Source organism: Mesoplodon densirostris, chromosome 16 (genome assembly GCF_025265405.1).
Source record: "Mesoplodon densirostris isolate mMesDen1 chromosome 16, mMesDen1 primary haplotype, whole genome shotgun sequence".
Taxonomy (NCBI): Eukaryota; Metazoa; Chordata; class Mammalia; order Artiodactyla; family Ziphiidae; genus Mesoplodon; species Mesoplodon densirostris.
Window position 1 is genome coordinate 78,329,119 of NC_082676.1, and position 16,625 is coordinate 78,345,743.

Genomic DNA, 16,625 nt, shown 5'->3' on the forward strand with positions numbered 1-16,625 from the left:
GGTCCGGGAAGATCCCACATGCCACGTAGCGGTTAGGCTCGTGAGACGTGGCTGCTGAGCCTGCACGTCCAGAGCCTGTGCTCTGCAACGGGAGAGGCCACAACAGTGAGAGGCCTGTGTACCAAAATAAATAAATAAATAAATAAATAAAAACAAGATTTTTTTTTTAAAGCTAGCAGAGAACTTAGAGAACACACTGTAGAGAATATAGAATCTACAGATTAAGTCTAGGGAAGTTGCTGAACAAAAAGCAGTAACAAGAAACAACAACAAACAGCAATAACAACAAACAGGAGTGGAAGGGTGAGGGAAAAAAATGTGGAACCAGAGTAGCTGCAATATATTATCTACGATGTCCAGATTTCATCCACAAATTATGAGACATGCAGAGAAACAGGAAGGTATTGCCTCTACAAAGAAAAACAACAGCCAATAGGAAATGTCTCTGAAATGGCCCAGATGTTGGCCAGTTAGATTAGGACTTTAAGTCAACTGTTATAACTATATTCAAAGAACTAAAGGAAGTCATGTCTAAAGAATTAAAGGAAAGTGTGACAATGGTGTGTCTCCAAACATAGTATGTCAATAAAGAGACAGAATTATAAAAAGGAATCAAATAGAAAGTCTAGTAGAAAAGTTAAATAACTGAAATTAAAAATTCATTAGAGGGGCTCAAAAGCAGATTTGAGCTCAGTTGAGAGTATTCAGGGTGAGAAAAATAGTCTGGCAATTCTTCAAAAGTCAAGCACAGAGTTACAATATGACCCAACAATTCTACCCTGAGGTATATACACAAATGAATGGAGAACATGTCCACAAAAAAATGTGAATACTAATGTTCACAAAATAACCCCAAAGTGGAAAAACCCAAATGTCCACTAACTGACGAATAGATGAATAAAATGTGGCACAGCCCTACAGTGGAATATTATTCCATCATAAAGAGGAATGAAGTACTCACACATGCCACAACATGGATGAACCTTGGAAACATTGTGCTAAGAAGCTAGTTACAGAAATACACATACTGTGTGATCCTGTTTATATGAAATGTTCTGAATAGGCAAATCCATAGTGACAGAAAGTAGATTACTGGTTGCTTAGGGCTAGAGGTGAGGTGGGGATAGTGTTTACTGTTAATGGGTATGGGGTTTCTTTTGGTGGTGATAAAAGTGTTTTAAAGTTTGATTCTTAAGCAACTTCCTGAATATACTAGAAACTACTGGGAACCAAGATGGCGGAGTAGAAGGACGTGCTCTCACTCCCTCTTGTGAGAACACCAGAATCACAACTAGCTGCTGGACAATCATCAACAGGAAGACACTGGAACTCACCAGAAAAGATACCCCACATCCAAAGACAAAGGAGAAATCACAATGAGATGGGAAGAGGGGCACAATTACAGCAAAATCAAATCCCATAACTGCTGGGTAGGTAACTCACAGACTGCAAAACACTTATACCACAGAAGTCCACCCACTGGAGTGAAGGTTCTGAGCCCAACATCAAGATTCCCAACCTGGGGGTCCGGCAAAGGGAGGAGGAATTCCTAGATAATCAGACTTTGAAGGCTACTGGGATTCGATTGCAGGACTTGGAAAGGACTGGGGGAAACAGAGACTCCACTCTTGGAAGAAACACACAAAGTAGTGTGAGCATTGGGACCCAGGGGAAGGAGCAGTGGCCCCAGGGGAGACTGAACCAGACCTACTTGCTGGTGTTGGAGGGTCTCCTGCAGAGGTGGGGGGTGGCTGTGGCTCACCATGGGGACAAGGACACTGACAGCAGAAATTCTGGGAAGTACTCCTTTGCATGAGCGCTTCGCTCCGAGAGTCTGCATTAGCCCCACCAAAGAGCCCAGCTAGGCTCCAGTGTTGGGTTGCCTCAGGCTAAACAACCAACAGGGAGGGAACTCAGCCCCACCCATCAGCAGTCAAGAGGATTAAAGTTTTACTGAGCTCTACCCACCAGAGCCACAGTCAGCTCGACCCACCACCAGTCCCTCCCATCAGGAAACTTGCACAAGCCTCTTAGATAGCCTCATCCACGAGAGGGCAGACAGCAGGAGCAAGAAGAACTACAGTCCCACAGCCTGTGGAACACAAACCACATTCACAGAAAGACAGACAAGATGAAAAGGCAGAGGGCTATGTACCAGATGAAGGAACAAGATAAAACCCCAGAAAAACAACTAAATGAAGTGGAGATAGGCAATCTTCCAGAAAAAGAACTGAGAATAATGATACTGAAGATGATCCAGGAACTCAGAAAAAGAATGGAAGCAAAGACCAAGAAGATGCAAGAAATATTTAACAAAGACCTAGAAGAATTAAAGAACAAACAAACAGAGAAGAACAATACAATAACTGAAATGAAAACTACACTACAAGGAATCAACAGCAGAATAACTGAGGCAGAACGGATAAGTGACCTGGAAGACAGAAGGGTGGAATTCACTGCTGTGGAACAGAATAAAGAAAAGAGAATGAAAAGAAATGAAGACAGCCTTAGTGGTCTCTGGGACAACATTAAACGCAACAACATTCGCATTATAGGGGTCCCAGAAGGAGAAGAGAGAGAAAGGACCAGAGAAAATATTTGAAGAGATTATAGTTGAAAACTTCCCTAACATGGGAAAGGAAATAGCCACCCAAGCCCAGGAAGTGCAGCAAGTCTCATACAGGGTAAACCCAAGGAGAAACATGCCAAGACACATAGTAATGAAATTGGCAAAATTAAAGACAAAGAAATATTATTGAAAGCAGCAAGGGAAAAATGACAAGTAACATACAAGGGAACTCTCATAAGGTTAACAGCTGATTTCTCAGCAGAAACTCTACAAACCAGAAGGGTGTGGCAGGATATGTTTAAAGTGATGAAAGGGAAGAACCTACAACCAAGAATACTCTACCCGGCAAGGATCTCATTCAGATTCAATGGAGAAATCAAAAGTGTTACAGACAAGTAAAAGCTAAGAGAATTCAGCACCGCCAAACCAGCTCTACAACAAATGTTAAAGGAAACTCTCTAAGTGGGAAATACAAGAGATGAAAAGGACCTACAAAAGCAAACCCAAAACAATGAAGAAAATGGTCATAGGAACATACATATGGATAATTACCTTAAACATGAATGGATTAAATGCTCCTACCAAAAGACACAGGCTTGCTGAATGGATACAAAAACAAGACCCATCTATATGCTGTCTACAAGAGACCCACTTCAGACATAGGGACAAACACACACTGAAAGTGAGGGGATGGAAAAAGATATTCCATGCAAATGGAAACCAGAAGAAAGCTGGAGTAGCAATACTCATATCAGATAAAATAGACTTTAAAATAAAGAATGTTACAAGAGACAAGGAAGGACACTACATAATGATCAAGGGATCAATCCAAGAAGATATAACAATTATAAATATATATGCACCCAATATGGGAGCACCTCAATACACAAGGCAACTGCTAACAGCTAAAAAAGAGGAAATCAACGGTAACACAATAATAGTGGGGGACTTTAACACCTCACTTACACCAATGGACAGATCATCCAAAATGAAAATAAATAGGGAAACAGAAGCTTTAACTGACACAATAGACCAGATAGATTTAATTGATATTTTTAGGACATTCAATCCAAAAACAGCAGATTACATGTTATCTCAAGTGCACATGGAACATTCTCCAGGATAGATCACATCTTGGGTCACAAATCAAGCCTCAGTAAATTTACAAAAACTGAAATCATATCAAGCATTTTTTCTGACCACAATGCTATGAGATTAGAAATGAATTACAGGGAAAAAAAAACGTATAAAACACAAACACATGGAGGCTAAACAATACGTTCCTAAATAACCAAGAGATCACTGAAGAAATCAAAGAGGAAATCAAAAAATACCTAGAGACAAATGACAATGAAAACACGACGATCCAAAAGCTACGGGATGCAGCAAAAGCAGTTCTAAGAGGGAAGTTTATAGCTATACAGTCGTATCTCAAGAAACAAGAAAAATCTCAAACAATCTAACCTTACACCTAAAGGAACTGGAGAAAGAAGAACAAACAAAACCCAAAGTTAGCAGAAGGAAAGAAATCATTAGAGCAGAAATAAATAGAAACAAAGAAAACAATAGCAAACATTATTAAAACGAAAAGCTGGTTCTCTGAGAAGATAAACAACATTGATAAACCATTAGCCAGACTCATCAAGAAAAAGAGGGAGTCACTCAAATCAATAAAATTAGAAATGGAAAAGGAGAAGTTACAACAGACACCGCAGAAATACAAAGCATCCTAAGAGACTACTACAAGCAACTCTATGCCAATAAAATGGACAACCTGGAAGAAATGGACAAATTCTTAGAAAGGTATAACCTTCCAAGGCTGAACCAGGAAGAAATAGAAAATATGAACAGATCAATCACAAGTAATGAAATTGAAACTGTGATTAAAAATCTTCCAACAAACAAAAGTCCAGGACCAGATGGCTTCACAGGCGAATTCTATCAAATATTTAGAGAAGAGCTAACATCCGTCTTTCTCAAACTCTCCCAAAACATTGCAGAGGAAGGAACACTCTCAAACTCATTCTATGAGGCCACCATCACCCTGATACAAAAACCAGACAAAGACACTACAAAAAAAGAAAATTACAGACCAATATCACTGATGAATATAGATGCAAAAATCCTCAACAAAATACTAGCAAACAGAATCCAACAACACATTAAAAGAATCACATACCATGATCAAGTGGGATGTACACCAGGGATGCAAGGATTCTGCAATATACACAAATCAATCAATGTGATACAAATTGAAGAATAAAAACCATATGATCATCTCAATAGATGCAGAAAAAGCTTTTGACAAAATTCAACACACACTTATGATAAAAACTCTCCAAAAAGTGGGCACAGAAGGAACCTACGTCAACATAATAAAGGCCATATACGAGAAACCCACAGCAAACATCATTCTCAATGGTGAACAACTGAAAGCATTTCCTCTAAGATCAGGAACAAGACAAGGATGTCCACTCTCACCACTATTATTCAACATAGTTTTGGAAGTCCTAGCCACAGAAATCAGAGAAGAAAAAGAAATAAAAGGTATACAAATTGGAAAAGAAGAAGTAAAGCTATCACTGTTTGCAGATGGCATGATACTATATATAGAGATTCCTAAAGATGCCACCAGAAAACTACTAGAGCTAATCAACGAATTTGGTAAAGTTGCAGGATACAAAATTAATTCACAGAAATCTCTTGCATTCCTATACACTAATAATGAAAAATCTGAAAGAGAAATTAAGGAAACACTGCCATTTACCACTGCAACAAAAAGAATAAAATACCTAGGAATAAACCTACCTAGGGAGACAAAAGACCTGTACACCGAAAACTATAAGACACTAATGAAAGAAATTAAAGTTGATACCAAGAGATGGAGAGATATACCATGTTCTTGGATTGGAAGAATCAACATTGTGAAAATGACTATACTACCCAAAGCAATCTACAGATTCAATGCAATCCTTATCAAATTACCAATGGCATTTTTTACAGAACTAGAAAAAAAAATCTTAAAATTTGTATGGAGACACAAAACACCCTGAATAGCTAAAGCAGTCTTGAGGGAAAAAAATGGAGCTGGAGGACTCCCTGACTTCAGACTATACTACAAAGCTACAGTAATCAAGACAATATGGTACTGGCACAAAAACAGAAACATAGATCAATGCAACAAGATAGAAAGCCCAGAGATAAACCCATGCACCTATGGTCAACTAATCTACGACAAAGGAGGCAAGGATATACAATGGAGAAAAGACAGTCACTTCAATAAGTGGTGCTGGGAAAACTGGACAGCTACATGTAGAAGAATAAAATTAGAACACTCCCTAACACCTAACACCATACACAAAAGTAAACTCAAGATGTATTAGAGACCTAAACGTAAGAGTGGACACTATAAAACTCTTAGAGGAAAACATAGGAAGAACACTCTTTGACATAAATCACAGCAAGATCTTTTTTGACCCATCTCCCACAGGAACGGAAATAAAAACAAAAATAAAGAAATGGGACCTAACGAAACTTCAAAGCTTTTGCACAGCAAAGGAAACCATAAACAAGACGAAAAGACAACCCTCAGAATGGGAGAAAGTATTTGCAAACGAATCAATGGCCAAAGGATAAATCTCCAAAATATATAAACAGCTCATGCAGCTCAATGTTAAAGAAATAAACAACCCAATACAAAAAATGGGCAGAAGACCTAAATAGACATTTCTCCAAAGAAGACATACACATGGCCAAGAATCACATGAAAAGCTGCTCAACATCACTGATTATTAGAGAAATGCAAATCAAAACTACAATGAGGTATCACCTCACACTAGTTAGAACGGGCATCATCAGAAAATCTACAAGCAACAAATGCTGGAGAGGCTGTGGAGAAAAGCAAACCCTCTTGCACTGTTTGTGGGAATGTAAATTGATACAGCCCCTATGGAGAACAGTATGTAGGTTCCTTAAGAAACTAAAAATAGAATTACCATATGACCCAGCAATCTCACTTTTAGGTATATACCCTGAGTAATCCATAATTCAAAAAGATACATGCACCCCAATATTCATTGCAGCACTATTTACAGTAGCCAGGTCATGGAAGTAACCTAAATGCCCATCGACAGACTAATGGATAAAGAAGATGTGGTACATATATACAGTGCAATATTACTCAGCCATAAAAAGGAACACAATTGGGTCATTTGTTGTGATGTGCATGGATCTAGAACCTGTCATACAGAGTGAAGTAAGTCAGAAAGAGAAAACAAATATTGTATATTAATGCATATATGTGGAACCTAGAAAAATGGTACAGATGAACCGGTTTGCAGGGCAGAAATTGAGACACAGATGTAGAGAACAAACGTATGGACACCAAGGCGGGAAAGCCACAGTGGGTGGTGGTGGTGGTGTGATGAATTGGGCAATTGGGATTGACATGTATACACTGATGTGTATAAAATTGATGACAATAAGAACCTGCTGTATATAAAATATAAAAAATTAAATTTAAAAATTAAAAAAAAAGAAACTGCTGAATTGTATGTATGTTATAACCAGGAGAATTTTATGGTATGTAAATTGGATCTCAATAAACCTAGTTAAAAATTTTTTCCTTAACCTCTCTGATCCTGGGATCCCACATGTGTATAATACTACACTGTGTAGTGAGGATTCAATGAGATCTGTGAATTGAGTGCCCGAAACAGCCCAAGACGTGATGTTTTTTCCAGCAAGTGTTCTACCAAATTCCTTGGAAATGTAAAAGGAAGAAATAGCAACTGAGTAGGTATGTCTTGTTTTGTTTTTTACTGTTGGATACAATTAGAATAAAGTCACAGTTCCTTCTTAAATGAGAAAGTATCTCCCTTCAGTATATATTAAAGACTGATATTTAGACAAAATCATTCACAAGCTAAAATATCTTTCATTCATAAAAACAGCTTTCTTTAAGATAAACAGATTTAAGAATTTACAGTTTTAGATTTTAAAAATATATGGGACTTCAATAAAGATTTAAAGCAAATAAATATATGGCTTTAGATTCACAGTGTGTGTACACAATGCACCAGCAATGTTGCTCTATGGTGAGAGTTGGTTTTTAACTATCAAGTAAATTTTCTCAAGACCTATGATGTAAAAAATGAGTGATGTGTGTTAAGAATCTCCAAAAATACATAAAGTAAAATGTTTCCTATGATTACACCGTGGAATCCTTTTCCTCTTAACGATGCTTTTGGGACCACTGTTCTAAAAAACACATTTTAGGAAACAGGTATGTGAGCACTATATATGAAATAACTCTTCTTTTCTCCTCCACAAGTGGACTCTTATGCATCTGCTAAGGCAGTGGCTGTTCTCTTTGTGATGCTGATGAAAGGTATGTTTCTTGTCTCCAGGAAAAAAACACACATAAATTTTACTTGTAATTTCAGGATGTCTACAGCCCCTATCTAAGGGACAATAGTTAGCTTTAAATTCCTCCAAAAAGTAAAGAATCTTCTTGAACGATGTGAGCTAACTTTTGCCATGGAAATTAATAATCTTCATGGTTTCTTCCAATTTTTTTTATATTCTAGACAAGGATGAAAGTGTTTTACACAAAGTGTTATTATCTGAGTAAGAGCAGTCTTTGCCTCCTTTTTTGAAAACAGAAAGATATGAAATTCCTAAGCCTCTTCTAAAGAATAAGACTGCAAAAATTACTTGATGATCAAAAATAATACACAGTGGGCCTCCCTGGTGGCGCAAGTGGTTGAGAGTCCGCCTGCCGATGCGGGGGATGCGGGTTCGTGCCCCGGTCTGGGAGGATCCCATGTGCCGCGGAGCGGCTGGGCCCGTGAGCCATGGCCGCTGAGCCTGCGCGTCCGGAGCCTGCGCGTCCGGAGCCTGTGCTCCGCAACGGGGGAGGCCACAACAGTGAGAGGCCCGCATACCGCAAAAAAAAAAAAAAAAAAAAAAAAAAAAAATACACAGTAATACTGAAGTGTCTGAGTTCAGAAAACTATGCAGAGTAATTACATTTTGAATGTGTAGCACCTTTTTATCCAAGGTGCTCACATACTCCTTGAAGATAACCAAAGCCTTGTATTTTCTGTGACTATCTTTATTTTAAATATTCTCTAGCTCAAGTGCACAGGTATTTGCCTGTACGTACTCAACTTTTGCTTGTAGAACAGAGTCCCTGTACTCACATTCATTTTAAAACAAAGGATTAATCTATATGCATCTTCCTTGGCTCTAACAAGGAACAGAAATAGGTTAGGAAGAGGTTAATGTATCAGAGGGAATGTTGGGGTGGGGGGGTCCTTGAGTTTCTGGGGGCTGGAGGATAAGCTTGAAAAGAGCAGCAGGGCACAATGCCAGTCACCTTTTCTAATTTACATATGCATCTAACATATGTTTGGTAGTTACAATGTTTCACATCAGCCACTGTGCTAAATACTCAGGATAAAAAGGTACTTCCCTGCTTTTGAGATGGTTTACACTGGTGTTGTCCAACAGAAATACCCTGTGAACCACCTATGTAACTTTAAAGGTTTTCAATTTATTTTTTAATTAACATCAAGTCCACTTCTGATACACAATTCTGTAAGTTTGGGCAAATGAATGTTGTATTAGTTTTCTATTGCTATCATAACACAGTACCACAAATTGAGTGCATTAAACAACAAAAATGTATTATCTTACAGTCTGTAGGACAGAAGTCTGACACGATTTTCACTCGGTTAAAACTGAGGCATTGACAGGGCTGCATTCCTTTATGAAGGTTCTGGGTAGCATCCCTTTCCTTGCTTTTTGCAGCTACAGGTTTCCCACATTCCTTGGCTTGTGGCCCCCTTGCTCCATCTCCAAAGTCAGCAGAGGCAAGCTGAGTCCTTCTCAAATCACATCACGGTGACCTCCTTTTCCACCTCCCTCTTCCACTTTTAAGAACACTTGTGATTATACTGAGCCCGCCCGGATAATCCAGGATAATTTCCCTATTTTAAGATCAACTGATTAGAAACTTTAACCCTGTCCACAACTTTAACTCCTCTTCGTCATGGTAATCTATTTACTGGTTCTGGGAATTAGGAGGTGGACATCTTTGGGGGCTATTATTCTGCCTTCACAAATGCAGAGTCATGTATCCACCACGAATGTCAAGACACTGAACAGTTCCAGCCTCGAAAATAACTCCCTCTCTCTCCTCCCTTGTATTCAAATTTTCCCCCCAATCTAACCCTGGCAAACACCAATGGGTTGTCCATCCCTTTTGTTTGCCTTTTCTGGATGTCATATACATGGAATCATACAGTAGAAGCCTTTTGGGTCTGGCTCTTTTAAACTAGCAAAATAATGTAATTATTTATACATTTTGTGGCAAGTAACAATAGTCTGCTCCCTTTTTCTTGTGAGTCTTCTTTCTTTTAGGAATGTACCTTTAATTCTTTCACCCATTGAAGGACATTTAGTCATGTCCAATTTTGAAGATAAAGTTGCTTATAAACATCTGTATATAGGTTTATGTGTAAACATAAATTTACATTTCTCTTGAGTGACTACCCAGTTGTGGGACAGGTAGGTCATAGAGCAAATGTATGGTTAACTTTGTAAGAAACTTCCAGGCTCTTTTCCAAAGTAGCTATACCATTTTGCATTCCCACAAGCAGTGTACCTCTTCTAGTTGTGGAACATCTTCATCAGCGCTTAGCATTGTTGTTGTTGTTATTGTTTTTTACTGCAGCCATTCTAATAGGTTTGTAGTGCTATCCTCTTGAGGTTTTAATTTGCATATCCTTAATGGCTAACGATCTTAAGACATCTTTTCATGTGTGTATTTGCCATTCACATATCTTCTTTAGTGAAGTGTCTGGTCAAATATTGTGCAAATTTTATTATTGGGCTGTTTGTTTTCTTATTAATGAGTTTTGAGTGTTCTTCATATATTGTGGATAAACGTTCTTTGTGAGGTACTCAATTTGCAAATATTTTCTCCTAGTCTGTAATTCTTCATTCTTTGTCTTTCAAAGAACAAAAGTTTTAATTTTTAACAAGTATTTATCAATTTTTCTTTTATAGATTGTGCTTTTGTTGAGAACTCTTTGCTTAACCAAAAGTCACAAAGATTTTTGTTTGTTTTTTAATATGATGCATTAAATAGACTGTCTCTTGAATGTTAAATAAATCTTGTTTTCTTGAAATACACCTCACATGGTCATGAGGTATTCTCTCTTTTTCGAATTGTTGGATTTGAAATGCTAAAATTTTGTTTGGAATTTTTGTACCTATGTTCCTGAGAGAGGGATATTGGTCTGTCCTTTTTTTTTCTTGTAATGTCTTTGTCTCATTTTGATATCAGGGTTATGGTTGCTTCAGAGAAAGGGTCAGAAAGCATTGCCTCCTCTTCAATTTTCTGGAAGATTTTGCCTAAAATTGGTATTATTTCTTCCTTAAATGTTTGACAGAATTCACCAGTGAAGCCATCTGGGCCTGGATTTATCCTTGGAGGAAGGCTTTTAACTATGAATTCAATTTATTTAAATTATCATGATAAACTAGTTATATATCCTAATCACTGGAAGTAGGGATGTTCAGGTTATCTGTTTCTTCCTGGGTCAGCCTTGGTAGTTTGGGACTTTCGAGGAATTTGTCCATTTCATCTAGGTTATCAAACTTAGTGGCATAAAGTTGTTCATAATTTTCCCTTATTATATTTTAAACATATGTAGGACATATAGTGGTATTGAAACAGCTAGGTGGCATTTCATGGGGCTCCGAAGAGCTCTGGACCTTTATGTCTCAACGCAAAAAGAATTCAGTGAGAGGCAGTGATAGGTAAGAAGTGATTTATTAGAATAGGATGCTTGTGAGGCTTATAAGCAGGCAGGCGAGTGCTGTGCTGCCCTGAGTACTTAGTAGGTTACATTTCTATAATCAAAGGAAGAAAGGGGAGGGGGAGAAGCTTGTGGGAATGCAAAATGGTATGGCTACTTTCATTCTTGAATAGATGTCATGCTTCCATCATCAGCCCTTCCTCCAGATTGGGCAGGGGAGTTCTGTCCCTACATGGTCAGGCCAGGACTGTCACGGCACTATGGAAAAATTATTTCAGGTCTCAGTACAATGAGGGTCTTTCTCTTTGAAATGTCACCTTCCATAAATGATTGTTTTTTTGTGTGCAAAGAGCATGTCCTGGGGGTCATTAACTTGTTGACACCACTGGGTAGGTTGCAGGCCTTATTTTCCACTATTGTTTTATTGTTTCAGGGCAAGTCTCATGCTTCTGTTGCATGGTTTTGTTGCTAAGCAAGTTAGCTTGGTTTTGTTGTTAGGCAAGCCAATCTGGCTTTGATGCTAAGTGACTTGCTCTGCTTTATGAGTCAAGCAACCCCACATTGTTTCAGGATTTTCCCATTACTTTCTTGAGTGAACATTAATCTTACTGTGGTCTCCCAAAGTCCCCTAAAGTTCCCTCTCTATCTACAATCCCTTAATGGGCCTTCTAAGTTAACTATTTGATTATCCTACCGTATCCCTATAAGTATCATCTTTCTCATTCCTAATGTTATTTTTTTTCCTGCTAACTATACCTAGAGGTTTATCAATTTTATTTATCATCACAAAAGGTCCAGCTTTTGGTTTCACAAATTGTCATTAGTGTTTTCTTATTTTTGACTTCTTGAACGTAAGCATTGATCTTATTATTTCCTTTCTTCTGCTTACTTTATTTTTCATTTATTTTCTTTTTTCTAGTTTCTTGAGATGCAAGCTGAGGTAATTGATTTGTGACTTTCCTTCTTCCGTGAAATAGGTGCTTAAACATACTGTAAATTTGTCCCTAAGTTCTGTTTTAGCAACATCCTACAAAATTTTGATATGCTGTCTTATTTTCATTCAATCCAAAATACTTTCTAATTTTCTTTGATTTCTTCTTTAACTCTTGGGTTATTTAGATGTGTTATTTGGTTTCCAAATACGTAAGAATTTTCCAGAGATCTTTCTGCTATTGATTGCTATTTTAATTCCATTGTGATAAATATTCTTAAATAAAGGATTTTAATCCTTTTAAATTTACTAATACTTGTATTATGATCCAGAATATGGTCTGTCTTGATAAATGTTCCATGTGCACATGAAAAGAATGTTTTTTTAAATGTTATAAAGAATATTTCTTTATACTTACTGATTTTCTGCCTACCTCAACTATCAGTTATTGAGATGAGACAGGGCATTGAAATTTCTGACTATAATTGTGGATTTGCCAATTTGTTCTTTCATTTCTATCAGATTTTTTCTTTATATATGTTGAAGTTCTATTATGTCCTCTTGAGGAAGTTACCGCTTTACCACTATGAAGTGGCTTTCTTTATCTCTGGTAATATATTTTGCATTATTTTTCTTATATTACATCTTTGAAATTTGGTGTAGCATATTTCTATTTAGGCTAGCCACATTTCAAATGCTCAGTAGCATTTGAATACAGTACATTGAATACAATACATTCAATACAGGTACTGTATTGAACAGCATAAGTCTAGGCTCTAAGGCAATGCTTCTCAAACTTCAGGCTGTGCATGGTATCTTCTTAAAATTCAGATTATGATTCAGTAGCTCTCTGGAGAGACCCAGGTCACTCTAATGATACTGGCTGTTACTATTACTTCTTGAACTAACTCTATAGTCCAGCTACCTATATAGTTCTATAGGATATATCCTACGTGACGGTTCTGTTTCTACATTTCTGCCCTGATAATATCACATTTCTATCTACTTTAAGGCATTCCTTATCATGGGAACTAGACTACTTTGGTATTGGCCATGATATTTACTTTTGTACTTTTTTTATACCATATAAAACACTCCTGAAGGAACAAATTAGAGAAATGACTTCTATGGGTGCCTATTTTTAATCTTTAACAATTATATCTCTATGGCCTTTGTGGACACTGATAACTAGATGGAGGAAACAAACCAATATTTAGATTTTGTAGGAATTCTCGTCCTATTGTTGAAGCATTTCTACAAAGGACAGGTCAGTTACCTTACTTCTTTTTCTATATGATAGCTAATCACCAAAAATCATTTTGAAATGCTTCTTGGGCAAATGTGTTTGGGATCCTGGTCAAAAAACAAGAAATAAATGTGAGCTGCATTTGTTTAAGAGCTTAACCTCCCCATTAATCCTCCCATTCATCCTGTGAGCTTCTTTTACTTGGGTATGACACAATCACTTCTGCAAACTCCACAATGCAAGGAAACTTATAGCAGAAGGGAACAGACTCTTTTCCAGGATGCAGTAAGCACCCCAGCCCTGAGTTCTGGTGAGGCCCCATCATGCATAGGGGACCAGCTTTTAAAACATGTACACAGTAGGATCTCAATAATTATTTCCTTGAAGGAAAAAAGAAAACCACTATTGCTACTATTGCGCACAGACCAATTTTTCAAACAATTGTTCATGTATTTATTTAACCAGAGTATGTACGTGTCAAAATCCTGGATATTTTAGACCAGGGGTAAGCTTACCGAATTTCCAGAAGACATGATACCTTCCTCTCTAAGATTTAGGAAACCATATGGAGACTCCTCCCTTAAAAGATATAATTTTAAGCACTATTGCTCTTCTTTGAGGAAGGCCTGCAGAAAGATTATTAACCACACACAAGTAATGGGCCAACCCATTTGGCCTACAAAAGCTCAAGCACAATAGTCTCAGGCAACTTTCTGGACTCTGGCCCTGGTTTCCCTTCTTTTCTTGTGCTGTTTAAGGGAAAAGAAGAAGCTAACAACCTCCAACCAAACCAGTGACCACTGTGCTACTTGCCACTCTAAACTATTGGGAGATGGTGTGTATTGGGGGTTGGAAAGGAAGTTTTGGTCAGGACAACTTGAACTTGAAACCTATCTGTATGACCCAGGCTACTTTATTTAAACTTTGGATTGTGAAGCAAGTGCTTTAATTAATCCTGTAGAAGGGAGAGCTTAAGAAGACCATACAGGGTTAGAGGACAGAATCATGCTGACATTACCAATCTGATCTGTTTTTTTAAAAAAAGCAATATTAAAAGGTTTCTGGAAAAATCTGGACTGGCTGTGAATATTGCTTTGAGAAAAGAAGAAAAGGGCAATTATAAAGGCCAAAGAGCTCCCTTATATCTAAAACACAAAAATCTTCATAGTCGCATTTCCGAAGCCTATAAGCTAGGCCGAAGATCACTGGAAACCAGTGTCTGCCGCTGAAATCTCCATTTTGCTTCCTGGCATCAGGTAGGAAGAGTTTATTCCTCGCTCCCATACGTTTTCCGTGCGTCAGGCTAGGTGCTGGTTTTCTTCACTTCCGAGGGAACGCCACCAGGTCCCGCTGGCAGGGGGAGAGGAGCAACGAGGGCCAGCCCAGGCGGGAGGAACTGAGGCGTCCAACGATGCCCTCACTCAAGATGGCGGCGCAAGGCTCGCGCTTGGTCCCGTCAGGCGGCGCGCGTGCTTAGGCTGCATATGCGGCCAAGCCCTAGGGAAGGGGGCGGGTCCACAGAGGTAGAGGGACGCTTGCCTTGCGGCCCAGCCAGGAGTCTTCGTCGCCGCGGCTGCCGCGGCTACCGCTGCTGTCACCGTCACCACTCCCGGATTGTGGAGGGCAAGATGGAGCCGGTCACCATAGCTACCGACAGCGGGGACCGGCCGGGGACCCCGGCGGGCTCAGGCCTGTCGGCTTCCCAGCGTCGGGCCGAGCTGCGGCGGAGAAAGCTGCTCATGAACTCGGAACAGCGCATCAACCGAATCATGGGCTTTCACAGGCCGGGGAGCGGCGCGGAAGAAGAAAGCCAAACAAAATCAAAGCAGCAGGACAGTGATAAACTGAACTCCCTCACCATTCCTTCAGTTTCAAAGCGAGTAGTGCTGGGTGATTTGGTCAGTACAGGAACAACTGACCAGCAGAGTGGTGTGGCCGAGGTAAAGGGGACTCAGCTGGGAGACAAATTGGACTCTTTCATTAAACCTCCTGAGTGCAGTATTGATGTAAGCCTTGAGCTCCGGCAGCGCAACAGAGGAGACCTGACAGCAGACACTGTCCAGAGGGGTTCTCGCCATGGCCTAGAACAGTACCTCTCCAGATTTGAAGAAGCAATGAAGCTAAGGAAACAGTTGATTAGTGAAAAACCCAACCAAGAGGATGGAAATACAACTGAAGAATTTGACTCTTTTCGAATATTTAGATTGGTGGGATGTGCTCTTCTTGCCTTTGGAGTCAGAGCTTTTGTTTGCAAATATTTGTCCATATTTGCTCCATTTCTTACTTTACAACTTGCATACATGGGACTATACAAATATTTTCCTAAGGGTGAAAAGAAGATAAAGACAACAGTACTAACAGCTGCGCTTCTGTTATCCGGAATTCCTGCTGAAGTGATAAATCGATCAATGGATACTTACAGCAAAATGGGCGAAGTTTTCACAGATCTCTGTGTCTACTTTTTCACTTTTATCTTTTGTCATGAACTGCTTGATTATTGGGGCTCTGAAGTACCATGAAGCCTGCAGAACTCAGAAAGAGAAGCTTACAAAAAAAATTTCTCTTCTATATTGCAGTGACTCTAAAGGAAGCATATTGGTTTACACCTTTATGAAATTCTTTTACTTTTTGAGGTTTTAAAACCACTTGATTAGGAATGGAATGGCAGGTTCCCTGACTGGAAAGGGTTGAGTTTGTATTAATACTGATGCGAAGATTAGAGTACCAATGTCAGTAATCAACTTTTCTTGTTTAACTAGAATTCCTAGTCTACACCTTTCCCTAACTTCTCAGATTTGTAATTCCTCTTTGAGAGCTGAGCTAGTGCTTTCAGGAGAGCAGATGAATGTCGTCTCAGCCAGTCCCAAGGACTGAATCTTGTATTTGTATTGTTCTGTCCTGAGAAATGGAGCCATCTTAAAAATAAAATGAAAGAAATTGAAAAAAATAAATCTTCATAGTGATGGTAACATGAGGATGTGAGTACTGGTAGTTTATGGTGTGGCGGGGTGGGGGGGTGGGGCGCGATTCCAGGAAACAAGACAAGGCAAG

General features: G+C 38.8%; 1 protein-coding gene across 1 annotated transcript; it reads left to right on the forward strand.

The window, feature by feature from the left end:
• The first annotated feature begins 15,058 nt into the window (after positions 1 to 15,058).
• On the forward strand, positions 15,059 to 16,167 carry LOC132476496 (guided entry of tail-anchored proteins factor CAMLG-like). The gene has a single exon (XM_060078477.1). It carries the CDS (start codon positions 15,059 to 15,061, stop codon positions 16,091 to 16,093), a length of 1,035 nt encoding a protein of 344 aa, XP_059934460.1. The 3' UTR covers positions 16,094 to 16,167.
• The last annotated feature ends 458 nt before the right edge of the window (positions 16,168 to 16,625 follow it).